General features: G+C 52.2%; 1 protein-coding gene across 1 annotated transcript; it reads right to left on the reverse strand.

Annotated features, from left to right (window-relative positions):
* Positions 1–87: 87 nt before the first annotated feature.
* Positions 88–11473, reverse strand: CAPN12 (calpain 12). Its single transcript, XM_049786592.1, has 21 exons — positions 11237–11473; positions 10737–10806; positions 10506–10624; positions 10015–10148; positions 7733–7901; positions 5936–6010; positions 5773–5858; positions 5623–5697; positions 4910–5073; positions 4634–4824; positions 4375–4386; positions 3915–4123; positions 3768–3810; positions 3619–3678; positions 3194–3251; positions 2999–3072; positions 2827–2889; positions 2360–2438; positions 321–437; positions 187–245; positions 88–114 (listed from the first exon to the last, which is right to left on the reverse strand). Exons 1-21 carry the CDS (start codon positions 11471–11473, stop codon positions 88–90), a joined length of 2121 nt encoding a protein of 706 aa, XP_049642549.1.
* Positions 11474–27500: the final 16027 nt, after the last annotated feature.

A 27500-nucleotide genomic window follows, 5' to 3' on the forward strand; every position in this document is an offset into this window, starting at 1 on the left:
GGTCCCCTTGCAGCAAGGGAAGATCGGAGCCAGCAGGTGGCGCTGGGGCGTCTGGACAGGGCGGGAGTGACAGCAGCTGTTGGGGTCCTAGGAGAAGGAAGCCACCTGCCTCCACTGGGGAGAAGAAACGGGGTCACTGGGAGGTATTGCCGGCCGCCCTGGCCTCCCCCTTCTGCCCCAACTCACCTGGCTGTGGGTCAGGCAGACGACCCCTTCACCCCCTTCCAGGTGCTGGCTGCAGAGGCCTGTGTGGAGGGTCAGGGTGAGCTCCAGCCCCTGCCCCCTTGCCCCACCACCCCTACCCCACGTGGGGTCCTCACGGAAGATGCAGGTGAGCTGGGCCGCACAGCACACAAAGCGCTCGAAGTCCACGCGCAGCCGGCTGTCCCGATAGCGACTGGTGAGGGCCTGGGTCAGTTGGTTGTTCAGATGGAAGCCTGGGGAGGTGGGGGGTGTGCTCAACCTCAGTGTCCCCGCTTAGGCCTGCACCCATTCTTCAGATGAGGAACTGAGGCCATTTTCACCTTGTACCTGCCTCTACCACTCCCCTCTCAACTCCAGGCAGGCCTCAGTTTCCCCATCTGTTGGTTGGCGTCATAGCCAGTGGCAGCACAGACACACTTGTTCACCATATCTGGTTTCTCGACACCCCACATTGGTGATGTCTCTTCCTAGATATGGCCTCTGGGGTGGGGAGCACAGGAGAGACTGGGGGACCTCCCAAAGCAAGGCTCAGCCAGCCTGGCTGTTTGTTCTACAAGGCCCTATAGTACTGGGGAACCTGTGGGTCCACTCCTGGTCCACTCCCACACAGCTGACTTTGGACATGCCATCTACTTCCAAACCACCATCTACCACCCCCTTTTCAGGAAGGAAGTCACCCAGCACCTCTGGGAAACTACATTCCCCCAAGTTGCACCGAGGATGTTCCCACCCTGTCTGGCTCCAGCGCCCCCTGGGATTGGGGGGCGGGATTGCAGCTTTGGAAAAAGCTTTCGTAGCCTGCCGTGAGGGGAAATGGGACAGGAAGACTTGGGGTCCTGAGACCCTCCCCCCTCTGTGACCTCCTGGTCACCCAGTGAGCATGCTGGGTAGGAGGGGTCCAAGGACCTGGGAAAGGGCCCAGAGCCCCAGAGCGGGGCCCCTGTGGAATGTGCTTCTAAGGAAACGGCTCTTGACAGCTTGGCTGGGCTCCTCCCCCTACAATGGCCCCTTTGCCTCTTCGGCCACAGCACCTGACCTCTGACCTCTCCCCCCCACTCAGCATGTCCTACAGGAAGCCCCCCTTCGTATTTCTCAGATTTCTCAGTATAGTGTTAGACTCAAATTCCTGATCAGCCACAGGGCTCAAGGGAGGGACAACAGGGTGCAAAGATGTGGCTGAACTGAAGCAGGTTCTCTGCTCATCTCCCCCTTGTCAGGGCAGTCTGCCTAACCCCCTTCTCCCCCTTACAGGGGTCCTTTTCCTTTTCCTGTGGCTCCAAACCCACTTAATTCTCCATCCTCCAGACTTCAACTATTTTTAAATTCTCTTAACAGGAGCCAGCCCCAGTCATACCCAGTCAGGCAGTGCAATTCCTTCTCCATCTAGTGATTCTGAATGGATGGAGATCCGGGTAGGGGGCACGTGGTACAAGGATCAAACTTGGGCCCTTACATGTGCAAGGCATATACCCTATCACCTGAACTCTCGTGGCTCATAAATGAGTTTGGGATGAGGGAGGAGGTCAGGGACCAACCCTGAGTTGGTCACCTGCCCTAACCCCTGTGCAATTTCTTTGGTCCTCCAGTGTGTTCCAAACAGACACTGCCCCACTCTCACACACACACACACACACACACACACACACACACACACACACACACACACACGACTTCCCTCGTCAGCTCAGGCTATAAGCTCCTTTCTCAGGGTTGCCACACCCTTGTGTCCCCAGGCACCCCCCACCCCTGTGGGATGCTGGCCCCAGCCTTGTTTTCCATCATAAACTAGCATCCCTCGTGTCCCCTTTTTTCTCATTTCTGCACGTCTCTGCTAGACATGTGGCCTGTCCCCTTAGGACCCCAAGTCACCTAGTTACCTGTTTCCCCAAGCCACCCTTTCCCTGTTGAATGGAACCCTGGACTGGGGTGGGGTGTCTGAGCTTGGTACCAGTCCCTATCAGTTGCTCTCCATTCCATGGCTAGGGGATCTGTACCCCTACATCTGTGGAGGTTCCACCTCCTGAAGAAGTCTGCCTGCCCCAGCCCATGGGGGAGCAGCTGTTTTCAGGGAGGCACCCAGGTAGTTTGGGAAGGGGTGGGGGTGACCCGACCCAGAAGCTGGAGAAACCAGAGAAGCTTGTGACCTGGCCCCCACCTGCTGCATTCAGTGCCAGTCGCAGCTCACAGGAGTTCATGGTTCCTGACTCATCTTCATCAAACTTGTCGAAGGTTTCCTGGGGGATGCGCAGGGGAAGTAGGGTCACTCTTGGCCCTTCAGCACCCCTCTGAGGCCAACCCGGCCTGATTTCCTTGTCCCTGACTTGCCAGGGCAAGCAACCTCTTCTCTGCCTAAAGGAGGGTCGTGGGAACCTCAGAAGAAAAGGACCTTGTTACCGCTAGGGGGCTGGGACACTGGGTTTGTCCCCATGGTGGGGGGCTTGTTCGTTCCCCTCCCAGGGGTTCTGGAAAACCTCCAGACAAAAGGGGATTGCTGAGGTCACAAGCAGGAAGGGCAGGGCTACAAGCTGGGGTCTCCAACATTTCCCACTCAGACCACATTGGGGTGCAGCCCCAGAAATCACACCCCCTAATAGAATCTCTGGAGGTCCGGAGTCTTCTTACCTGCCACTTCAGGATGTGGCCCCACAGCTGATAGAATTGGTGCAGGGCCAGGCCGTCGCCATGCTGGGGGTGGACATCTGATTAAGGTTTGAGTCCCCAAGAGAGTGGCAGAACCCCACCCCTATTCTACCCCCATAGGCAGACCCCCCCGCAGGCTGCCCCCATGGTATACCCCGAAACAGCGAAGCAGTAGTTCACAGGTCCTGGGGCCGATCTCCCGCAGAATTCCACGGCTGTGCGCCCTGACTAAGGACAAAACCAAAAACCAAAACCCAAACACGCCAGTACTCCCCACGCTGGGGACCCCCAGAACCACCTCCCGCTAGGGTACAAGATGGGTGGGGGCTTGCCCTGGTCCCCAGCTCACCAGGCTCCAGGGCGATGTTTAGCAAGAGCTGGAGCTGAGGGGCGCAGATTTCCATTTCCTGGACAAGAGGGGAGGGCGGTGCCATGGGGTGACCCACTGGGGTACCCAGACAGTCTCATGGGAAAGGGTAGGGAGACAACTGTGCTCAGAGCCTCAAGGACCAGGGCGCTGCTAACCAGCGGGGGGGTTGCAGGGGTCTCTCGGGGAGGCACCTGGCGAGGACCAGGCCTTCCACCAAGGGCCTCTAGGGAGCTTGTGGACACAGGCATGAGGTGGGAGCTGCCAGGCAGCCTGAGCAAAGGTCCTAAGGCCGGGCTGGCTCGGTGTGAGAAAAAGCCTGAAGCCGAGATGTGGGATACAGTGAGACCCCAGGATGACAAAGGGGCTCCAGGGCAGGCCAGATCCCACCCCCTCCTGCCACCCACCTCTCCTGCCAGCTCCAGGAACAGCAGCTCCAATCCCAGCTCCATGGGAGCATAGGGCACCTGGAGGAAAGAAAGAAAGGAATTGAGCAATGGAGAGGTACGAGAGACCCCACTGACATGCCCCACTCTGGGGTCCCGCAGTCTCTCACCGCCAGGGCATGCAGGTCCGCGCTGATGACATCGTCGATCTCCCTGCCAAGGGAAGGAAGGACAGACATGGCCATGGGGAGGGTCCGGGGCTGGAGTGGTTGGGGATGGATGGCCGGTGGGGTGTGGGACACGGGGCGTGGGCTCACACGGCGGTGTGACGGCGCTCGGAGAAGATGCGCAGCGTGAAGTCGGCCTCCTCGCCTGTGCGAGTGGCACTGGGCACGACCAGGTAGTGGCCAGGTGGCAGGCGACAGCGGCGGCTCACGTCGCGGCGGGCACAGAAGGGCGAGCGGTCGGCCCTCAGCAGGTTCTGCAGCAGCGAGCGGCTGCGGGGCGAGTCCCAGAGCTGCAGCAGCTGTGGGGGGCCAGGGAGAAGGTGTGAGCTAGTCTTGGGGACCTCCAGTTGCACCCTGCTATCCCTGCTGCTGTCCCTGTTTGGGATGGATGGATGGAGAGTGGAACTTCTTTCTTTTCCTTTTTTTTTTTTTTTTTTTTTTGCCTTTTATTATTTTTAGGCCAGTGCTCCTGGCTCTACACTCAGGAATCACTCCTGGCAGGCTCGGGGATCATACGATGGGATGCCGAGGATCAAACCTGGGGACTCACCTCTTCTGGGATCTGTGGAAGGAAAAGCAAAGGGGATCAGGGCTGAGAAGAGGGGGTGCAGGACCTTTTAGAATCCTCCCCAAATACAAAACCTTCCCACCTTTTGCTTCCCATCGCACTCCTCATTTTGGCTGCTGTGTCCCCACTCTATGCCAGAGTGTCTTCCCTGAATCTCAGGCCTCCTCCATGCCCCTGACCCCAACCTCTCTCTCAGGCTTTGACCGGTCTCCATCTCAGTCCCCGTCCCTGCCCTGCTCACCTGGAACACATGGAAGCCCACGCTGAGGTAGGTGAGGCCCTGGGCGCGCAGGCAGCGACGGTTGCGCTGGATGAGAGAAAGCAGCACCGTGCACTTGGGCACGCGGCCCCCCCGGGGCTCATCGTCATCCTCCTCCTCCTCATCGGGCTCCAGCAGAGTCAGGCGGAACTGGGGGTTCGTCCAGAAGGTGTCTGGGGCAGCAGAGCAGGGTATCTGGGGTCACCCCGTTGGCCATGACCGTGCCCCTGTGCCCCTTGAGGGCCCTCCCAGTCTCACCAGCGCCTGGCTGGCTCCCGCCAGAGTTGAAGCCTCGAACCCAGCGACCCTGGAAGGTGTGAATGTGCCAGCCACCCCCTGAAGGCTCTGGGCCCAGCACATCAGGGCTCAGCGAGCAGATCTGCACTGTGTTGAAGTGTTTGAGGAAGTCCTGCAACTCCATCCTGGGGAGGGGGAAGGACAAACGTGTCAGCAGGCTGAGGGGACCTCCACCCTGTTCTTCATGGTGCCCAGGCTCTGCCATCTCCCCAATAAGAAAGATCAAGACTCCAGAATGTGCTTGCAAGGGGCCAGAGAGATAGTACAGCGGTAGGGTGTTTGCCTTGCATGCAGCCAACCTAGGAATGGACCCGGGTTCAGTCCCCAGCATCCCATATGGTCCCCTGAGCCTGTCACGAGCGATTTCTGAGAGCAGAGTCAGGAGGAACCCTTGAGCACAGCCAGGTGTGGCTCAAACATTGTTTTCAAACCTCAGAGCCCTGGAGAGCTCCCCCTTAATCTCCCCCTTCGTGGCCAAGGCCCACCAAGGGTCCTCATATAACCAGATTGACCCTCTCAGCCACTCCCTAGTTCCAGGGCTCCAGAATGCCCCAATATTTCCACATTCCCCAAAGATTGCCTTAATTCCCATGTACCACTACCCAACAACCCTCCACTTCCCCAAATCAAGCACCCCCAGACATGGTCCCCTCTCCAGCCTCCCCCAGACTCACCAAAACTCCCCGTCCTCCTTCTTTACCAGTAGAGCCTCTCGCCACTCAGGGGGAAGGGCATCCCAGCGTGGGCAGCTGGTGAAATTAGGGGGTGAGCGTGGGTAGGTATATTGGGGTCCCCCCCCTGCCTTCTGTTGAAATGCAACTCACCTGTCGCTCCAGGCCCCATTCCACTCTATGCGGCCCCATGGGTTCCGGAGCCTCAGCAGCCTCACCTTGGTGAAGCCCAGGGTGACCTGAGAGGGGATAGTCAGTGGGGTCAAAGTGGGGGCAGCAGGACCCCACACCCACTCCCCACCCCAGGGAGACCTACCTTATGGGTGCCTGTGACTGAGTACGCGTGTCCCTTCACCAGCCCTTCCTCTGTGCGGTACTCGCCCCGATTACTCTGGGTAGGGATGGAGAACAGTTAGGCCTGGGGGTGGAGGCAGAAGGGCTGCTTCCCTCTGGCCTCCCTCCCATCTTCAGACACCCCATAGGTGTCTGCTCAAGACCAAGGTCTGCACAAGCCTCCGAACCGGAGCTAGAGTCGGTGGGTGCAGAAGGCTTACTGCTGGCTCTGCACTCAGGAATCACTCCAGTGGGGATCAGGGTATCATATGGAATGCTGGGGATTGAACCTGTGTCAACAGCATGTAAGGCAAATGCCCAACTCATTGTACTATAGTTTCAGCTCATGCAATTTGTTTTTATTTTATTTATGTATTTATTGCTTTTGGATTTGGGGGACACACCCGGTGACGCTCAGAGGTTACTCCTGGCTATGCGCTCAGAAATTGCTCCTGGCTTGGGGGACCATATGGGACGCCAGGGGATTGAGCCGTGGTCTGTCCTGGGACAGCTGCGTGTAAGGCAAATGCACTACCACTGCACCATCGCTCTGGCCCCTGTTTTATTTTATTTTTTGAGGAGGAGTGGAGGCACACCAAGTGGTGCTCAGGGATATGGGATATCAGAGATTGATATCAAGTAAGATAAATGCTTGACCCACTATATTATATATAGCTCTAACCCATGGAAATTTTGGGGGAGGGGGCTGGGACTACACTTGGCAGTGTTTAGGGATTAGTTCTGGCCTAGTGCTCAAGCAATTACTCCGAGTGAGTTGAGAAGACCAGCTTGGGTGTTGGGTATGGAAATGACATGGTTGACTACAAACAAGGCAAGCACCTTCCCGGCTGAACTATGGCTCCAATCCATGGGATCTTTTTACTGGGCAGAGGAGCTTAGGGGCCCAGGCAGCAAACCTCTGCAAGCAGGAGCCCTGAGCTTGCTCCTGGATGCCACATGCTTTTCTGAGTACCTGCTGGGGATGACCCTCCCTGCCCTGCATTGCCCAGGGAAAATCCCCAAACCAAAAACCAAGAGGAAACAAACACAGAGATGTAGAAAGATACAGGATAGAGAGAGAAACACAAAAGACAAGAAGAACTGGAAGCCCAGTAAGGTCTCGGGGAATGGAAGAGCTGGATGAGTGGCTCAATGCATGAATGGGGTCACCCTTGAGGGTACCCTGGAAAATCAACCCTGGGCAAGTGGGGATATAGATCCAACAGCAGGGCAAGAACACAGGATTTTCTGAAAATCTGAGAAAAACTAAAAGAGCTTTGAGGGGTTTGTTTTAAATTCCAGGGTTGGTCTGGAGTGGGTAAAGTGCCAGGTAAGATACTTGACTTGCATGTGGCAAGCCTGGATTTTATCCCTGGCACCATATAAAGTCCCCAAGCCCTGCCAGAAGCTCTGAGTCAAGGTACCTGAGCAAAGAGCCCTGAGTAGTGTTGGTATAGCCTGACTTCCCTCCAAAAAAATTTGTGGGGGGCAGAGCCTTTCATATCCATGAGGAAAAAAAAAAGAAAAAAAAAAAAACTACCTGAGAAGAATTCTATCCAAGAACCAACAATAAATCTATTTATGACATTCTCTGAGCTCCTGGATCCAGCTGTACCTGAAGCTAGCTGGAAGACTTGTGGCAGCAAAGCCATCTCCTTGGACTTGTTCCAGTGTGACTTGTGAGACAACAGAGCCAGAGAGGAGAGGACCCTGGATGACTCCCCTGCAGCCTGGTCAGGAAAGGGGTTCGGGGCAGGGAGTTCCCCCAAAATGATCTCACCAGTGCAGTGGCGCCCACCAGGGACTCCTTGGAGAGAGCATGGCGAATGATGGGGAAGAGGCCGGGGATGTCGTGTCTCAGGTACAGCACCTCCCCGATGCCGCCCGTGAAGTCCACGAAGGCCTCGTTCATGTGGCCGCCCTGCATCACTTCGTAGGAACCATGCAACCTGTGGGGGGTAGGGTGGCAGCATCTCGGGCACCTCCAGACCTAGGACTACCATCTGCCCTGGGTTCCAGGACCCCAGAAATCTCAGCCCTGGAAACTGAACCCTGAGACACCAGCACCCGTGATGTGGGGAACCATCTGAGATTTCTGGTGGATCTGAACCTGGAAATGAGATTTCAAACTCTTCAGAGTTTGGGGTGTCGAGTTGTGGCATTTTTTCTTTCTTTTTTCTTTTCTTCCTTTCTTCCTCCCTCCCATCTTCTTTCCTTCCCTTCCTTCCTTCCTTCCCTTCCTCCCATCTTCCTTCATTTTTCTTTCTTTTCTTCCCTCCCATCTTCCTTCCTTTTTTCTCATCTTCCTTCCCTTCTTCCCATCTTTCTTCCTTCCATCTTCCTTCCTTCCTCCCTCCTCGATTCTTCTTTCCTTCCTTCCCATCCTTTCTTCCTTCCCTCCCTCCCTCTCCTTCCTCCCTCCCTCTCCTTCCTCCCTCCCTCTCCTTCCTCCCTCCCTCTCCTTCCTTCCTCCCTCCCTCTCCTTCCTCCCTCCCTCCCTCTCCTTCCTTCCCTCCTTCCCATCTTCCTTTCTTCTCTCCTTCCTCCCTCTCTTTCCTTCCTTCCTTCCCTTCCCCCCATCTTCCTTCATTTTTCTTTCCTTCCCTTCTTCCCTCCCATCTTCCTTCCTTTTTCTCCTCTTCCTTCCCTCCCTCCCATCTTTCTTTCTTCCTTCCTCCCATCTTTCTTTCTCCCCTTCCTTCCTTCCTTCCTTCCTTCCTTCCTTCCTTCCTTCCTTCCTTCCTTCCTTCCTTCCTTCCTTCCTTCCTTCCTTCCTTCCTTCCCTCTCTCCCATCTTCCTTCCATCCCTCCCATCTTCCTTTCTTCTCTCCTTCCTCCCTCTCTTTTCTTCCTTCTTTCCCTTCCTCCCATCTTCCTTCAATTTTCTTTCCTTCCTTTCTTCCCTCCCATCTTCTTTCCTTTTTTCTCATATTCCTTCTCTTCCTCCCATCTTTCTTCCTTCCTTCCTCCCATCTTCCTTTCTTCCTTCCCTCTCTCCCTCCCATATCCTTCCTTCTCTTCCTCCCATCTTTCTTCCTTCCTCCCTCCCATCTTCCTTTCTTCCTTCCCTCTCTCCCTCCCATATCCTTCCTTCCCTTCCTCCCATCTTTCTTCCTTCCCTTCCTTCCATCTTCCTTCCTCCCTCCCTCGATTCTTCTTTCCTTCCTTCCCATCCTTTCTTCCTTCCCTTCCTCCCTCTCCTCCCTCCCTCCCTCCCTCTCCTTCCTTCCTCCCTCTCCTTCCTTCCCTCCTTCCCATCTTCCTTCCTTCCTTCCTCCCTCCCATCTTCCTTCCTTCCTTCCCTCCTTCCCATTTCCTTCCTCCCCTCCTTCCCATCTTCCTTCCTCCCTTCCTCCCATCTTTCTTCCCTCCTCCCCTTCCTTCCTCCCTCCCTCATTCCCTCCCTCCCATCTTCCTTCCTTCCTTACCTCTCTCCCATCTTCCTTCCTTCCCTTCCTCCCATCTTTCTTCATTTTTCCTTCCTTCCTTTCTTCCCTCCCATCTTCTTTCCTTTTTTCTCATATTCTTTCCCTTCCTCCCATCTTCCTCCCTCCCTCCCTCCCTCCCTTGATTCTTCTTTCCTTCCTATCCTTCCTTCCCTTCCTCCCTCTCCTTCCTTCCTCCCTCTCCTTCCTTCCTTCCTTCCTTCCTTCCTTCCTTCCTTCCTTCCTTCCTTCCTTCCTTCCTTCCTTCCTTCCTTCCTTCCTTCCTTCCTTCCTTCCTTCCTTCCTTCCTTCCTTCCTTCCTTCCTTCCTTCCTTCCTTCCATTTTAGTCACACCTAGCAGTACTCAAGAGTTACTCCTGGCTCTGCACTCAGGAATCACTCCTGGTAGGCTTAGGGAACCATATGGGATGCCTAGAATTGAACCCAGGTCTGCCTCATGCAAGGCAAATGCCCTACCCACTATGGTACCAGTCTGGCCCTTGGGGTGTGGCTTTCTTGGAGCAGTTGATGTGAACCATTGATGGGGGCTTGTTCAGGTTGGGGATTCTTGGGGTGGGTGTGGCTGGGTGGGTATCTAGTCTAGAGTTACCCAGAGTGGGGTCTGGTGGGATCTTACTTGGCATAGGCCTTCTCCAGAAGGGGGGCCCAGAACTCGTTCCGCTGCTCCGAGCGCACAAACACCAGTTTCCCGTCCCGCACTGGCAGCCGGTCATCCACCACCACGTCCACCCAGCGGCCAAACTGCCAGATCTGTGGGCACAGGGTCAGGTCGGTGCCTCCTCTTACAATCCCTGCTGATGCCATCCTTGCAGCCTGGCTGTCCCTTGCCCCATTGGTCCCCACCCACACCATCAGCCTTAAGACCCAGAGGATGGGGCCAGAGAGATAGCATAGATATAAGGTGTTTGCCTTGCATGCAGAAGGACGGTGGTTCGAATCCCGGCATCCCATATGGTCCCCCGAGCCTGCCGGGATCGATTTCTGAGCGTAGAGCCAGGAGTAACCCCTGAGCGCTGCCGGGTGTGATTCCAAAACCAAAAAAAAAAAAAAAAGACCCAGAGGAGAGTGTGGGCATCACAGAGGGGAAACTGAGGCAGGCAGCTTTACCTGGAAATGGAAGACTCCTGCATAGCCATGCCGGAAGCCCTGTCCCTGGGGCACCACTCTCCGAAGCAACCGTGGGTACAGCGTGAGGGAGGCAGCAGCCGCCAGCAGCCAGCAGTTACCTAGGAGGAGGGGGGAGACTAAGGCATGAGCAGAGGCAGCCAAACCATCCCTGTACCCCACTGCCACGGGCTGGGCCTGGAGGGGGGTGGGTCTCAGCAGTTGGCATCTTACCCAGCCTCCCCTGGCACACGTCTGTTCTGCTCATGTCCTCACAGATGAAATGGGGTTCATCACAAAACTCCTGGGGGACGGGATTGCAGGCCTCAGCCACCGCCTCCAGGTCAGGGCCTGGCTTCCCGCCTAGCTGCTCCCCAGTAATGAGGGCCTCCAACCCGAGCTTGTAAAGCCTGCGAGGGCAGCAGCCTCCTGTATCCGGCAGGGCTGAACCTGCTTGGATGCCACTGCCTCTTCCCTCAGGCAGGACCCAAGCCCCCTCCTTTCTCAGACCCAAACACAGACCTTCCTCCATCAGACCCAGAACACAGGCCTTCCTCCCACAGACAGGACCCAGCCTTTCTTCCTCAGACCAGCAACATAGCACCCTCTGCTCGCAGAACCCCAAACCGAGCCCCCTTCTCTCTTGGACCCAGTAACACCAATTTCCTTCCTCCCTCAGAACCACAAGCCCCCGTCACCCTCTTCCTTCAGCCCAACACCCAGCCCCACTTTACATGGGGCCGCTTCCATTCCACCCCTTTTGCCCTCTCGGAGTCTGGGCCGAGCAGGTCATAGCCGAGTGCTTCTGGGCAGGCCGGGAAGTAGGGGTCCCGAAACAGGATCCCTTCCTGCAGGCAGGTGGCACGGATCGCCTCGTAGCTCTGACCCCGAAAGAGTTTGGGGCCCCGGGCCTCAGGGCCTGGTTCCTCCTCCACCAGCTGGATGGTGACCGTCCCACTGCCACACGCCATCGGACTCCTGGGCCTGCCGCTGGCCCCTGGTCCTTTAACCTCCTGAGTCACGGGGCGGGGTCTGGGCCCCTCGGATGGGGGGCTTGTGAATACTAATTGATGGTTTGGGGTGCCCGGGTGCAGGACGCCTCTCCAGTGGTTTCCTCCCCAGGGCGTCGGGCCTTCAGTTGTGGCCGGGCCACAGCTTAATGGGCTTGGCCTGCAGCAGGGGAGGCAGCAAGGGGGGTGGGGCCGCGCTGTTGGGGTGCGGGAAGGAGGTCAGAGGCGGCTTCCACCTCACCTGCCTGCCTATCTTGTCAGATGAGGGTCCCAGATCCGTCTGTCTCTCTCCTTCCTCTGTCATTTCTCTGCACCTCTGGCATGGGGAACCCGAGTGATTGGAGCCCCCTTTTCTGCCATAAGCTCCAGGCCCACAATGACCCCAAATACACGCTAGGGGTACTGAGAGAACTGTAAGAGGCAAGGACTAAGATGCACCAACTCTGGTTCTGGTATTGGGGGACCCATTGATTCAATACTGGGGCCTCTTGCTCGAACAGAGCCTTGGCACCTGGTACAGGTGCACCCGGCACTTTGAGACACCCTCCCCCCCCCCAGATGCTTCCTTGAAAGATGGTTATTACAATGCGAATGAATGAGGAAAGTAGAAAGGTTGTCTCGAGTACTGGCGGGGGTGGGGTGGGGAGGAGGGAGATTTTAGATATTGATGGTGGGAATGTTGCACTGGTGAAGGGGCGTGTTCTTTACACGACTGAAACCCAACTACAATCATATTTGTAATCAAGGTGTTTAAATAAAGATATATTAAAAAAAAAAAGAGGGGCCAGAGAGACAGCATGGGGGTAAGGCATTTGCCTTGCATGCAGAACGACGGTGGTTCAAATTCTGGCATCCCATACAGTCCCCCGAGCCTGTCAGGAGCGATTTCTGAGCGTAGAGCCAGGAGGAACCCCTGAGTGCTGTCAGGTGTGACCCCCCCCCAAGAAAGATGGCTATTATCCATTTTTGTTGTGTTTGGGGGCCATACCCAACAGTCCTCAGGGCTTTCTCCTGGTTCTGTGCTCAGGGATCACTCCTGGAGGTGTTCGGGGGATTTGAACCGGGGTCTTCTGTGTGCAGGGCAGGATGTGTCTCCCCTACAAGATCTCTCTGGCCCCTGTAACAGATTTTGAGTTGAGGACAGTGCAAAGGGCTGGAATCTCTGCTTTGTCTATTGGTCCAGGGAGACCCCTGAACACTGCCCTCATGTAGTCCCAAACCCCATTAACCCGATTTTCCTTTTTTGGGAGGGGTATGGGTCATACCTGGCACTCTCAGCACACTGTATGGGATACTGGGGATCAACCCCCATCGATTGTGTGCAAAGCCAGTGCCCTTCCAGATATACTATCTCTCTACCTTCCTCCCTCCCTCTCTTCCTCCCTCTCTTCCTTCCTTCCTTCCTTCCTTCCTTCCTTCCTTCCTTCCTTCCTTCCTTCCTTCCTTCCTTCCTTCCTTCCTTCCTTCCTTCCTTCCTTCCTTCCTTCCTTCCTTCCTTCCTTCCTTCCTTCCTTCCTTCCTCCCTCCCTCCCTCCCTCCCTCCCTCCCTCCCTCCCTCCCTCCCTTCCTTCCTTCCTTCCTTCCTTCCTTCCTTCCTTCCTTCCTTCCTTCCTTCCTTCCTTCCTTTCTTCCTTCCTTCCTTCCCTCCCTCCTTCCTCCTCTTCCTCCTCCTCCTCCTTCTTTCGGTTTTGTTTTTGGGTCACACTGGGTGCCGCTCGGGGGTTACTCCTAGCTCTGCACTCAGAAATCACTCCTGGCAGGCATGGGGGACCATATGGGATACAGGGATTCGAACCACCATTGGTCCTGGGTTGGCCGCTCGCAAGGCGAATGCCCTACCGCTGTGCTATCTCTCCAGCTCCTGCCTTCAGATTTTCTTTCTTTTTAGGGCCCTCCCCACTCTTCTCATGCTTAGAAGGTAGGTGACATTGCTAAGGAGCTAGAGCCTGGTTCAAATCCTGTCTCATAGAGCTGTGTGTCTCCAGGAGGTTGCTTGCCCTCTCTAGATCTGTGTCTCGTCTCTACAACGACATCTCTGCAGGGCTGGCCAGTCAAACCAGCTAGTTCCACAGCAGGACTGCTCCCAGCTGTGCCTGGCACAGTGCTGTGGCTGGCTCAGTATAAACTCTGGCAATGACAAAGATCTGATGCCCTCTGCTCAGTGCCTGGCTGCCCTGCCCGTGCTCACACCACCATGCAGCCTTCCGTTCTACTACAGGTCACACAGTCCTCCCCCCCCCCCCCATTCTGGAGTCTCTAGCATACCCTTTTTTCTGTAAGAGGGGCTCTTTACTTTTATTATTTGGGTTTTTTTTGTTTGGTTTTTGGTTTTTGGGCCACACCCGGTGATGCTCAGGGGTTACTCCTGGCTATGCGCTCAGAAGTCGCTCCTGGCTTGGGGGACCATATGGGACACCGGGGGATCGAACCTCGGTCCATCCAAGTCTAGCACAGGCAAGGCAGGCACCTTACCTCTAGCGCCACCGCCCGGCCCCTTATTATTTGTTTTTTTCTTTTGTTGTTGCTGCATTTTTTGTTTGTTTTTGGTTTTTGGGCCACACCAGGTGATGCTCAGGGGTTACTCCTGCCTATGCACTCAAAAATTGCTCCTGGCTTGGGGGACCATATGGGATTCTGGGGATCAAACCGGGTCCATTCCTGGTCAGCCTCAATAAGGCAAATGCCTTACCGCTGTGCTATCACCGTGACCCCAGAACTTTTATTTTCAATTTACTTATTTTATTTGGCTTTGGGGCCACACCTAAAGATGTTTAGGGGCTACTTCTGCCTCTCTACTGGGGAGTCATTCCTGGCAGGCTCAGGGGACCATTTGTGGTGCTGGGAATCAAACCCAGATAGACTTTGTGCAAGGAAAGTGCCCTCCCTCCAGTGCTCTCTCCAGCCCCAGGTGGAAACTTTTAATCACACTTGAAGAATGTCTTGCTCAGGGTGTGAAAACCATCCAGCAGATATAGGTCACCCACCCTCGTCTCTGCACTGGTCTGAGGGACCCCGCTGGCTGCTGGTGGCTAGCACCCCGCCACAAGAGTTCCTGGCTTTTGGCCCTCCTATACAGAGTTCATCCAGGGTTCTTCAGAAGCTCCAAGTCCTTAATAGTGGAGTCCAGTATCTCCTTTTGGCAGGAACATACCATGAGGTTCTAGTATCAATGGAACCCTAATTCTTATTCTCCAATCAAATGGCTCGAGGAGAGCTGGCCCCGCCTCCCGGCTCGGCCATTGAGCTAGAAACAGCAATCGGAGCAGCACAGCCTCTGGTCACGCCCACAGCATTGGCCTGGGGATTCAGGGTGGGGATGGTTTGCTTTACTAGGAAACTGAGAAGGTGCTATGGGGGTGTCCTACAGTCTTCCTGATGCAAATGAGCAAGAGCAAAACAGTCAGCCCAGGCTCTCAGAAGTCCTCAGGATCCGCAATTAGGATGTGCATTAAATGCTTCCCCAGAGTTTTATTTCATCTTTGTTTATTATTTATTTATTTTTGGGGTCACACCCGATTGTGCTTAGGAGTTACTTCTGGCTCTGCTCTCAGAAGTCGCACCTGGCAGGCTCGGGGGACCATATGGGATGCCAGGATTGAACCTGGGTCTGTCCCAGGTTGGCCTTGTGCAAGGCAAACACCCTACCTTTGTGCTATCGCTCTGGCCCCGCATCTTTGTTTATTTAAAAAAAAATTGGGGGTGTTTGGGCCACAACCAGTGGTGCTTAGGACTTACTCCTGGCTCTGCACCTAAGCAGTGCTCCAGAAACCATAGAGGATGCGAAAAATGGAACTTCCATTGTTGGCTGCATGCAAGGGAAGCTCCTACTCTCTGCTATCTCTTGGCCCATCTTATTTATGTTTGGGGTGCTGAGGATCCAACCTAGTGCTCTACACATTCTTTTGGTCACTTGCAACTAAAAAAGAAACTTCCCCGCTACAGCTGAGGTGCTGTCTGCAGCGATTCCCCGACCTAGATGTCCAGGGCATTTGTCCTTTAAGGAGCAAAGGTTTGGCCACAAGTCAGGGGGGTACGGAACTTGGATCCAGTTTACTCTGCTCCACCCCACCTCTTTAACTCACTTGCAAAGTGTTGAAAATGCTGCTTCTCCAAGACTGTATTTAAGTCATTAAAATTTTTTTCTGAGCCTGGAGAGATAGCATGTAGGTAAGGCGTTTGCCTTTCATGCAGAAGGACGGTGGTTTGAATCCCCGGCATCCCATATGGTCCCCTGTGCCTGCCAGGGGCGATTTCTGAGCATAGAGCCAGGAGTATCCCCTGAGTGCTGCCAGGTGTGACCCAAAAACAAAAAAAAAAATTAAATTTCTGGGGCCAAGCAATAGTACAGCAGGTAGGATGTTTGCCTTGCACAAAGTCAACCTGGGTTCGATTCCTAGCATCCCATATGTTTCCCCAAATCCTCTAGGAGTGATCCCTGAGCACAGGGTAAGGAGTAAGATCTAAGCACTTTAGGGTGTGGCCCAAAAAGCAGGCAAAAAGTTTTGGGGTCTGAGAGGTAGCTCAAAAGGACTGGAACACCTGCTTTGCAGAAATAGCCCAAGTATTTCTGGGTGTGATCCCTTCAAACAAACAAACAAACCATAAAAGATTCGGGGTCAGGGGTGTATCTCAGTGGTAGAACACGTATTTTCTACGTTATGAGGCCCTGGGTTTGATCCCGGATACTACTGGCAGCTTACCCCAATGAGGAAAACAAACATGCAATTAGATTCCGATGAAAGTACTATCCTATGAAAAAATGTTCCACATCACTAATCATCAGGGAGATGCAAATCAAAACAACGATGAGATACCACCTCACACCCCAGAGAATGGCACACATCACAAAGAATGAGAATAAACAGTGTTGGCGGGGATGTGGAGAGAAAGGAACTCTTATCCACTGCTGGTGGGAATGCCGTCTAGTTCAACCTTTATGGAAAGCGATATGGAGATTCCATATCGCTTTCCATAGCTGGAAATCGAGCTCCCATACGATCCAGCTATACCACTCCTAGGAATATACCCTAGGAACACAAAAATACAATACAAAAACCCCTTCCTTACACCTATATTCATTGCAGCACTATTTACCATAGCAAGACTCTGGAAACAACCAAGATGCCCTTCAACAGACGAATGGCTAAAGAAACTGTGGTACATATACACAATGGAATATTATGCAGCTGTCAGGAGAGATGAAGTCATGAAATTTTCCTATACATGGATGTACACGGAATCTATTATGCTGAGTGAAATAAGTCAGAGAGAGAGAGAAAAACGCAGAATGGTCTCACTCATCTATGGGTTTTAAGAAAAATGAAAGACACCCTTGTAATAATAATTTTCAGACACAAAAGAGAAAAGAGCTGGAAGTTCCAGCTCACCTCAGGAAGCTCACCACAAAGAGTGATGAGTTTAGTTAGGGAAATAACTACATTTTGAACTGTCCTAATAATGAGAATGTATGAGGAAAATGGAGAGCCTGTCTAGAGTACAGGCGGGGGTCGGGTGGGGCGAAGGGAGACTTGGGACATTGGTGATGGGAATGTTGCACTGGTGATGGGTGGTGTTCTTTACATGACTGAAACCCAAACACAATCATGTATGTAATTAAGGTGTTTAAATAAATTAAAAAAGAAAAGAAAAGAAGAAAAAAGCACTATCCTGAAAATGAAGAGAAATAAAGAGAGAAGCTGTTTGCTTTTTGTTCTTATTTACTTTACATCCTCTTCCCCTCACTGTTGTTATGAGACCCAAGGTTGCACACTCTCTGGGTTGTGGGCTGGGGTCACACCAACTTTGCACTCTGGGGGTTGTGAAGCTTATTCATGTCTCAATGGACTTGCATCCTCAGCCTGGACACTCAGGTTATGGCCATAACACTCATGCATCTTAGTTGTGGTGTTCACTGGAGGTGGGGAAATGGGGTGTCACATCCCTTTTTTGTGGTGCTCACACCCCCCCCCAACTGCAGGTGGGGCCAGAAATTGCTTGTGGTTTTGGGGATCACAGACAGCCAGTCTGCTAAGGCTAGACTCAGCTCACGCAGGACATGAGGGACTGAGGGACTTGAATTCAGGACCACACACTTGCAGAGCTAATGTTCTAAGCCCCTGTGAGATTTCTCCAGTCCCAGACTTTTAAACTCTGGGTTAAAAAGCAAACGCTGAGGGGCTTGTGAGGTAGCATGGAGGTAGGGCATTTGCCTTGTATACAGAAGGATGGTGGTTCAAATCCCGGAATCCCATTAGGTCCCCTGAGCCTGCCAGGAGCGATTTCTTAGCGTAGAGTCAGGAGTAACACCTGAGCGCTGCTGGATGTGACTCCAAAACCAAACCAAACCAAAACAAAACAAAAACAAACCCTCTCCCACCTCCCCTCAAAAAATAAAGCAAATGCTGGGCTGGAGATATAGTACAATGAGGAGGGTGTTTGCCTTTGCACATGGCTGACTTGAATTAGATCCCAGATGGTCTCCTGAGCTTGCAGGAGTGACTTCTGAGCACAGAGCCAGGAGTAACCCTTGAGCATCTCCAGGTGTGACCCCCAAACAAAAACAAACAAACAAACAAAAGCAAATACTGAGGCCAGAAAAATAGTGTAAGCGTTTCGGAGACTTGTCTTGTATGCAGCCAACCCTGAGTTGTCCCCGGCACCACAGAGAATCCAAGTCAGGAAAGTTTCTGAAAACATGTTCAGATTTACAGAGAAATCCTTATTAGGGCCACAGGAAGCGCCAGGATTCCACGGGATTAGGAAGAAAGTGAAGCCGCCTGAGGTTCTGAGCGGCAGGATGCAGGAGAGGTGTGGCTCGGCGCCAAGCCGTGGCCTGGCTCCTTGGCATTGCTCAGTAAATACCTCTGCCGTGACCAGCGCTTCCACGCCCAGCTGCACAGAGCAAAAACATGCAGCTGCGCGAGTGGGGCTGGACAGCTGCAAAAATGATCCTGCGGCCCTGCTGTGTGCGTCAGAAACTGACTTTCAAAGAATAAGAAAACAGAAAATGACTCTCAGGGGCCGGAATGGTAGCACAGTGGTAGGGCATTTGCCTTGCATGCGGCTGTCCCAGGACGAACATGGGTTCAATCCTTGGCATCCCATATGGGATCCCGCCCCCCCCCCCCCAACACACAGCCAGGAGCGATTTTTGAGCACAGAGCCAAGAGTAAGCCCTGAGCACCACAGGATGTGGCCTGAAAAAATAAAATAAAATAAAAACAAAACAAAAAAATAAAACTGGCTCTCAGACAACTGGGCCAGGCTGGGAGAATATCGGGCTACACAGGGAAAAAGGGGTGGAAGAGGCTCAACTGCAGGCCCCCAGAGTGGGTGGACCCACAAACCATTACTGCCTGGACAGGGGTCTCAGATATCCATGGAATGAAACTCCTCATCTAGACAGGGCAGATGCAAGGTCTCGAGTTTGACCCCAGGGGTCCAGGGCCTCCAAGCAGATATAAATAAAAAGGATCAGAGAAGTATTACTGGGGTGTTGGGCGATTGCCTTGCATGCTGTTGACCCCACTTTGATGCCCAGCACTGCAGAGGGTCCTCTGATTACCTCCAGGGCTCACTCCTGAGCAGAGTAAGGAACAGTAATCCCTGAGCACTACTGAAGGTGGTCCCCAACCAATTCACTTGTTAGCGAGTTAACTAACTAGGCCTTTATGTTTTATTATATTTTGGGGGGCCACTCCAGCAATCCAGCTCAGGGATTACTCCTGGCTCTGTGCACAGAAATTACTCCTGGTAGACTGGGGAAGCCATATGGGATGCCAGGGATTGAACCAGGGCTGGCTGCATGCAAGGCAAGTGCCCTACCGGCTGTGCTATTGCTGTGGCCATGATTTACAGTAACTAACAGTTGAGTTTTAGGCATGTAATGTTCTAGAACTCATCACCAGTGCCAATTTCCCTTCACCTGTGTTCCTCCCATGTTCCTTCACCAAACCCCATAGACACAAATCCACCATCCCTACCACTTTGACACTCATTTTTGTTTGTTTGTTTGTTTATTTTGGGGGCCACACACAATGGTGTTCAGGACTTAGTTCTGGTTCTACATTCAGGGATCATTTCTGGCAGGCTTGGGGGACCAAGTGGGATGCTGGGTTGGCTGTGTGTAAAGCAAGCTCTCTACCAGCTATACTCCGGTCCCCATAGGCACATTTTTTAGAGTTTGGCAGTTTGGGACTCAAGTTTTTAGTTTTGTTGCATCTGTAGTTTGGATATAGAGCTCCCTGACTCCTTTACTTATAATCTCCTTGAACCCCACCGCCACCCCAATCCATTACTTTCCTTTCTCATTGTCTTCCTTCATCCCCTTTGATTTTTCTTTTTTGGTCCCTCTACTCTGGGGTCTCTCCGTGTTGAGAAAAGAAGCGAGAAGGACAAACACCAGCTCAGCTGTTTTTGTCAGCAGATGTCCAGGAAAGAATCTGGCATTTCCACCTGGCAGGCTCTGCCTTTGTGGGGTGAGCAGAGCTGCCCACTGGCCGCAGCTGTTGGCCCTGAGAGGGGCTTGCAGGCACGTAGAGCTAGCTCCAACTCTATTACTCCCCTTCATGGCATTTAAAAGGCCCACATGTAATGTGGTGCCTGATGTGTTGCCCAGTTTCCCAGAGGACCAGCCCCTAAAGGAAAGACAAGGGCCAGGGAACTGGCTGAAAGGGCTGAATACAGGCTGTGCAGGCCTGAGCAAGTGCCCAGTACTGCATGTTCCTTGAGCACTGGGCCAGGAAGGTCTAGAATACGGAGCAGAAGGCAGCTCCTGAGTACCATCAGGAGTGGTTGGAGAATCAGAGAGACAGAAAGAGGATGTGTGGCCAGAAGCAGCTCAAAGTGGAGCTGGACAGGTAGTACAGCAGGTTTTTAACTTTTTTTTAAAACTATATTTAGTTATTGATTGATTGATTGGATTTTGGGCCACACCCAGAGGTGTTCAGGGGTCACTACAGGTTCTGCACTCAGAAATCGCTTCTGGTAGGCTGGGGGACCATAATGGGATGCCAGGAATCGAACCGGATCCTTCCTGGGTCAGCTGTACTATCTCTTCAGCCCCAGGGTTTTGTTTTTTTTTTTTCTTTTTGGTTTTTGGGCCACACCCAGCAGTGCTCAGGAGTTACTCCTGGCTTTGCACTCAGAAATCACTCCTGGGGGCTGGAGAGATAGCATGTAAGTAAGGCGTTTGCTTTGTATGAAGGACAGTGGTTTGAATCCCGGCATCCCATATGGTCCCCAGAGCCTGCCAGAAGCGATTTCTGAGTGTAGAGCCAGGAGTAACTCCTGAGCGTCGTCGGGTGTGACCCAAACACCCCTCCCCCCCAAAAAAGAAATCATTCCTGACAGACTTGGGGGACCATATGGGATGCCAGGATTGAACCCATGTCTGTTCAGGTTTGGCCGTGTGCAAGGCAACCGCCTTAAGGCTGTGCTATTGCTCTGACCCCAGATAGAATAGCAGGGATGGAATTTGCCTTGCATGCACCCTACTTGAGTTTGATCCCAGAACTACAAACACCCTACCCCAGTATTACCAAGAGTGGTGTGTGAGCATAGAGCCAATAGTAAGCTCTGAGCACCACTGGTGGTGGCCGCCAAACCAAAATCCAACCCACAGGGGCTGGAGAGATGGTACAGTTGGGCGTGAGGGGCTCTTGCCTTGCAAATGGTCAACTCTGGTTCTATCACTGGTGTCCCAAATGATCTCCAGAGCCTGCCAGGAGTAACCTCTGAACATGGCCCAAAATAAAAAAACTAAACAAAATACACCAATTCACAAACACAGAAACACCTGAGGCAGACTGGAGGGGCAGTTCAGTCATGGGCACCATCACCTCACCCTCCACAATCCCTGTGTAGCCTAGAAATAAAACTAAACAGGAAAGAAAAAGAAGAGGGTCACTTCCTTGACGCTATTGACTGTCCAGAGCAGCATTTGTCTCTTTTTGTGTACCCTAATTTCCTTTGAAAATATTTTGGGGGGATCGGGGAACATTGGCGCCAAACCCAGTGAAGCACAGTGCTTACTCTTAATTCTGTGCTCAGGAGTCACTCCTGTCGGTGTTTAGGGGACCAGATAGAATACTGGGGTTTGAATGGGAATGATAGTACAGTGGGTAGGGCACTTGTTTGCATGGGGTTTGATCCCTGATATCCCAATACAGTCACTGGAGCGCCTTCAGGAGTGATTCCTGAGCTCAAAGGAGCTCAAAGGCAGGAGCACTCGGAGTAAGAAAGCTCTGAGCATTGTCAGGTGTGACTCCAAAAGAAAGAAAATAAAAACAACAAAAGAAGACTTGAGGAGGTGACAGCCACCTGGCACAGGAATGAGGGGGAGACGCCCCCACCCCCAGCATCACTGAGCAGAGGGCAGAGAGAGGCCCCAGGGCTGCAGCCCCAGCCGGTCTGGCTGAATAACTGCAGGACTGACCAACCTCACAACCTGTTCTGCGACTCTGGGGAAGCAGCCGCAGGCTCCCTCCCCTCAGCGGGTCTGAGCTCCCCTCCTAAAGGTTCATTTGAGGTGAACTTGGCCACACTCTGAGGACCAATTCAGTTAGTCAGCCGGCTGACTTCTGGCCCAGGATCCTTCTGGAACAATGGCCTGGAAATAAGAACAGCAGCTCCTTCCCCCCACTCCTGGATTCGGTGACACAGTTCAAATCCACAGGGCAAGAGTTGCAGATTTTTCATTTTTGTTTTGGTTTTGGCCCCGAACAATTTTCTGGCTTGTTTTTTTTTGTTTGGGGTCATGTTTTTTGATGATGTTCAGGGGTTACTCCTGGTTCTAATCCAGGGGTCCTCAGATCATTGGAGGGCTGGACTGTAGTTAAAAAAAAAAAACTATGGGGGGGCTGGAGAGATAGCATGGAGGTAAGGTGTTTGCCTTGCATGAAGAAGGACAGTGGTTTGAATCCCGGCTTCCCATATGGTCCCCTGAGCCTGCCAGGAGCGATTTCTGAGCGTAGAGCCAGGAGTAACTCCTGAGCACTGCCGAGAATGACCCAAAAACAAACAAACAAAAAATACTATGGGGCTGGATTTGGTGGTACAGCAGTAGAGCATTTGCCTTGCACATGGCTGACCTAGGATGGACCTTGGTTCAATCCCCTGGTGTCCCATATGGTCCCCCAAGCCATGGGCGATTTCTGAGTGCAGCGGCAGGAGTAACCCCTGAACATCACCGGGTGTGCCCCCCCAAAAACAACCCCTCCAAAAATACTATGAACAATAGTGGCGAATGGGCCTAGTTTGAGGACCCTTGCCTGAAACTCAGAGGAGGAGTTGAGAGACAGAGAGAAAGAGGGGAGTTCGAGAGAGCATCGCACATGCCACACCTGTGTGCTATGGACCAAATGAGTCAGCTTCTGAGCAGGACAGGCAGCCCTGTCCTCAACCCCTGCGGGCCAGATAAATGTCCTCAGTGGGCTGTATGTGTTCTGAAGGCCATATTTTGGGGACCCCCTGCTCTAATCTCGGCAATTGTTCCTGGTGATGCTCAGGGGACCGTATGGGATGCCAGGGATTGAACCCAGGTTGGCCATGTACAGGGCAAATACCTTCCCCGCTGTGCTGTTGCTTGGGGCCCCAGATACTTTACCACCAAATTCACCTCCATCTGTCATTTCTGAGCAGCTACTCTGCTTGTGAAGCCAGCCTTCTTCTAGCAGGCATCCAGGAGGTCCCTGAAGAGATTCAGGCACTTGCCTTGCTCATAGCTCACTGGATACAATCTCTAGTCTACCATATGTTCTCCTAAGCCCATCAGGAATGATTCCTGAATGCAGAGCCAAGAGAAACCCCTGTGCACTGCTGGGTGTGGCCCTCAAAACATAAAAAAAGGAAAGAGCCTGTTTCCCCATAATGAAAAGTTAATGATTGGAACCACTTATTAAGCTAATAAAATGTAAGAAAAATTACACAGAAATGGTGATGATGTAGAGTTTAAACTACCATTATTTATTTATTTATTTATTTATTTATTTATTTATTTATTTATTTATTTATTTATTTATTTATTTATTTATTTATTTTTGGTTTTTGGGCCACACCTGGTGCCGCTCAGGATTACTCCTGGCTTGAAGGATCATATGGGATGCTGGGGATCAAACGGAGGTCCACCCTGGGTCAGCTACGTGCAAGGCAAATGCCCTACCACTGCAAATCGCTCTGGCCCCTAAACTATCATTATTAAATCTCAGGATAAAAAGCACAGAGGTGGGCCCGGAGAGATAGCACAGCGGCGTTTGCCTTGCCAGGACCAAATGTGGTTGGTTCGAATCCCGGTGTCCCATATGGTCCCCGGTGCCTGCCAGGAGCTATTTCTGAGCAGACAGCTAGGAGTAACCCCTGAGCACCGCTGGGTGTGGCCCAAAAACAAAAAACAAAACAAAACAAAAAAAAAAGCACAGAGGTTTGGGGCTTGGGCTGGTGAGAGCTGAAGAAGCTGAATGCAGGATTTGCCAGTAGGAGACCTAGATTCGATCTCTGGCCCCCCAGTACTGCTGGAGTGACCCCCAAGCACTGAGTCCCTAAATGCTGCCAGGAATGGTTCAAACTTCTGTCAAGAGGACTTATTGCACACCGCACATGCAATTGCTCCAGTGTGATCCCCAGCACCCCATAATGCTGGCCAGGTGTGGCCCACAGAATATAACATTTGGGGTCAGAGTGATAGCACAGCGTGGAGAGCATTTGCCTTGATCATGGCTGACCTGGGTTTGAATTCCAGCATCCCATATAGATCCCTGAGTTCTTCCAGGAATGGTTCCTGAGTGCAGAGCCAAGGGAAATCCCTGAGGGCCCGAAGAGATAGCACAGCGTTGTTTGCCTTGCAAGCAGCCCATCAGGACCAAAGGTGGTTGGTTCGAATCCTGGTGTCCCATATGGTCCCCGGTGCCTGCCAGGAGCTATTTCTGAGCAGACAGCCAGGAGCAACCCCTGAGCACCGCTGGGTGTGGCCCAAAAACCAAAAAAAAAAAAAAAAAAAAAAAAAAAAAAAAAGAGAAATCCCTGAGCCCTGCAGGGTGCAGCTCAAAAGCCAAAAAAAAAAAAAAAAATCCAACAACAACAACAACAGCAACAACAAATAAACAAAAGCATCCCCCCCAAAAACAAAAACAAAACAAGAAACACTTAAAAAGTAAGACATTGTCAGAGGATGTAATTAAACAAGAGATTCTCAAACTTATTTGGTTTACCCCACATTTGTCAGATAAAAGTATACTTGTGTCCCTGGAACTCTACTTTTTCTTTAATTTTTAATAATTTTTCGGGGGGTAACACCTGGTGACGCTCAGGAATTACTCCTGGCTGTGTGCTCAGAATTTGCTTCTGGCTTGGGGACCATATGGGTCGCCGGGGATTGAACCCAGGTTCGTCCTGGGTCATTCGTGTGCAAGGCAAACCACCCTCTCTGCTGTGTTGCTGCTCCTGGTGGTGTTTCTTTCGTTTCTGTTTTTGGGGCCACACTTGGTGGTGATCAGGGGTTACTCCTGGCTCTGCTCTCAGAAATTACTCCTAGCAGACTCAAGGGACCCTATGGGATGCTAGGGATCAAACCTGGGTTGTCCATGTGCAAGGTAAATATCCGCCACATTGAGCTACGGCTCCAGCTTCTGGTGGTGCCTCTTATTTTTTATTTTTATTTTTTTTTTGTTTTTTGGGTCACACCTGGCTGTGCTCAGGGGCTACTCCTGGCTATCCACTCAGAAATAGCTCCTGGCAGTCACAGGGGACCACATGAGCCTGATTCGAACCAATCACCTTAGGTCCTGGGTCAGCTGCCTGCAAGGCAAATGTGCTGTGCTATTTCTCCGGCTCCCTCTTATTTATCTTTTTTTTTTTTTTTGGTGTTTTGGGCAACACCCGTTTGATGCTCAGGGGTTACTCCTGGCTAAGTGCTCAGAAATCGCCCCTGGCTTGGGGGGACCATATGGGACATGGGGGATCGAACCACGGTCCTTCCTTGGCTAGCGCTTGCAAGGCAGACATCTTACCTCTAGTGCCACCTCGCCAGCCCCCCTCTTATTTATCTTTTTTTTTTTTTTTTGGTTTTTGGGCCACATCCGGCGTTGCTCAGGGGTTACTCCTGGCTGTCTGCTCAGAAATAGCTCCTGGCAGGCACGGGGGATCATATGGGACACCGGGATTTGAACCAACCACCTTTGGTCCTGGATCAGCTGCTTGCAAGGCAAACACCGCTGTGCTATCTCCCTTTTATTTATCTTGATGGAGCAGAGATACTGCTTCTGGGATTCTGTTCAAGAGGTGTGACTGGTGTCCAGATAGATTCTTTCTAAATATTCACCCACTAAATGCCACTTACAAGAGCCCCAGGTCAGGAACAGTCCTGCCACAGAAGAGAGGACAGGGGAGGCAGCGCAGACCCACCATAAAGCACAATTCAGCATCAATAGGAGCAGGATCCACTAGCACATGTGATGTGGACATACCTGACAGCACTAGAGCAAGTGGAACAATGATGGAAATAAACCACACATGATAAGGGTGATAGCACAGTAGGTAGGGTATTTGTATTGTGCACAGCTGGCCCACATTCAATCCCTGGCATCCCATAGAGTTCCCTGAGCACATCAGGAGTGATTCCTGAGTGCAGTCAGGAGTAAATCCTAAACATTGCCAGAAGTGGCCAAATTGCAAAAACAAACAACCGAAATTACACATGATGCCGGATCCAGAGTACATCTAGTAGGGTTCTTGCTTTGCACACAGACAACCCAGATTTGCTCCTCAGCACCTCCTATGGCTCCCTGATTAGTGATCCCTGAGTGCAGAGTCAGGAGTAAGCCCTGAGCATTGCTGGGTGTGGCCCAAACACAAGCAAGCAAGCAAGCAAGCGAGCAAAAAAAAAAAAAAAAAAAAAAAAAAGGAAGGAAGGGAGAAAGAGAGGAAAGAAAGAATAAAGAAAGAGAAAAAGAAAAAGAAAGATAGAAAGACAGACAGAAAGAAAGACAAAGAAAGAAGAAAGAGAGAAAGAAAGAAAGAAAGAAAGATAAAAGAAAGGAAGAAAGAAAAAAGAAAGGAAGGAAGAAAGAAAAAGAAAGAAAGGAAGGAAGGAAGAAAGAAAGAAAGAAAGAAAGAGAGGGAGGGAGGGAGGGAGGGAGGAAGGAGGAAGGAAGGAAGAAAGAAATAAAGAAAGAAAGAAAGAAAGAGAAAGAAAGAAAGAAAGAAAAGATCAGATTAAGTGGGCAAACTTGTTTAATTTGCTTCAACAGAAATGGGGTCACAGAAACAGTGTCTGTATGGAACTTTAGAAAACTTTATTAATCATGGACTGTACATCAATTGTACGTGTTAGCTACCATTGGACCTATCAAATGGCAAATGTCTCACACAGATGTAGGCACACAGCACATGCGCATGCGCACACGCGTGCACACCCACACCCACACCCTCTGAAGCGATGGAGCCTGTAACCAGCATATAAAATCTCTGATGACCTGGAGGTCAGGCTGGACCCGTCTGAGCAACAACCAGGTCAAGTCTGTGCGTCAGTTCACTCTGTGTGTGTGTGTGTGTGTGTGTGTGTGTGTGTGAGTGTGTGTCCGTCCCTTCTGTGTCCACCTGCTTCTCCTTCAGTTCTCTCCATTGTCTGCACCCAGAGCCTCCGTTCAGGCCTGCTGGAAAGGCCCCTAAAATCAGCTTCCCAAATGGTGCTGGGAATACAATTAGGGCCTCTTGCATGCAAAGGATGTTCTGAGTCCTTGAGAAAACTCTCCAGGGCCCTCTCTCTCTCTCTTTCATTGGGGGCACACCTGGAGATGCTCAGAGATTACTCCTAGGGCCCGGAGAGATAGCACAGCGGCGTTTGCCTTGCAAGCAGCTGATCAAGGACCTAAGGTGGTTGGTTCGAATCCCGGTGTCCCATATGGTCCCCCGTGCCTGCCAGGAGCTATTTCTGAGCAGACAGCCAGGAATAACCCCTGAGCATCGCCTGGTGCGGTCCCAAAACCAAAAACCA

This window comes from Suncus etruscus, chromosome 14 (genome assembly GCF_024139225.1).
Source record: "Suncus etruscus isolate mSunEtr1 chromosome 14, mSunEtr1.pri.cur, whole genome shotgun sequence".
Taxonomy (NCBI): Eukaryota; Metazoa; Chordata; class Mammalia; order Eulipotyphla; family Soricidae; genus Suncus; species Suncus etruscus.

Coding starts and splice junctions, on each gene's coding strand:
- CAPN12 (XM_049786592.1), bottom strand. CDS start 11,473: ATGGCGTGTGGCAGTGGGACGGTCACCATCCAGCTGGTGGAGGAGGAA. Junction 3,252..3,618: donor TCCTGGAGCTGGCAGGAGAG/GTGGGTGGCAGG, acceptor CCTCTTGTCCAG/GAAATGGAAATCTGCGCCCC. Junction 115..186: donor TCTGCCTGACCCACAGCCAG/GTGAGTTGGGGC, acceptor TCTTCTCCCCAG/TGGAGGCAGGTGGCTTCCTT.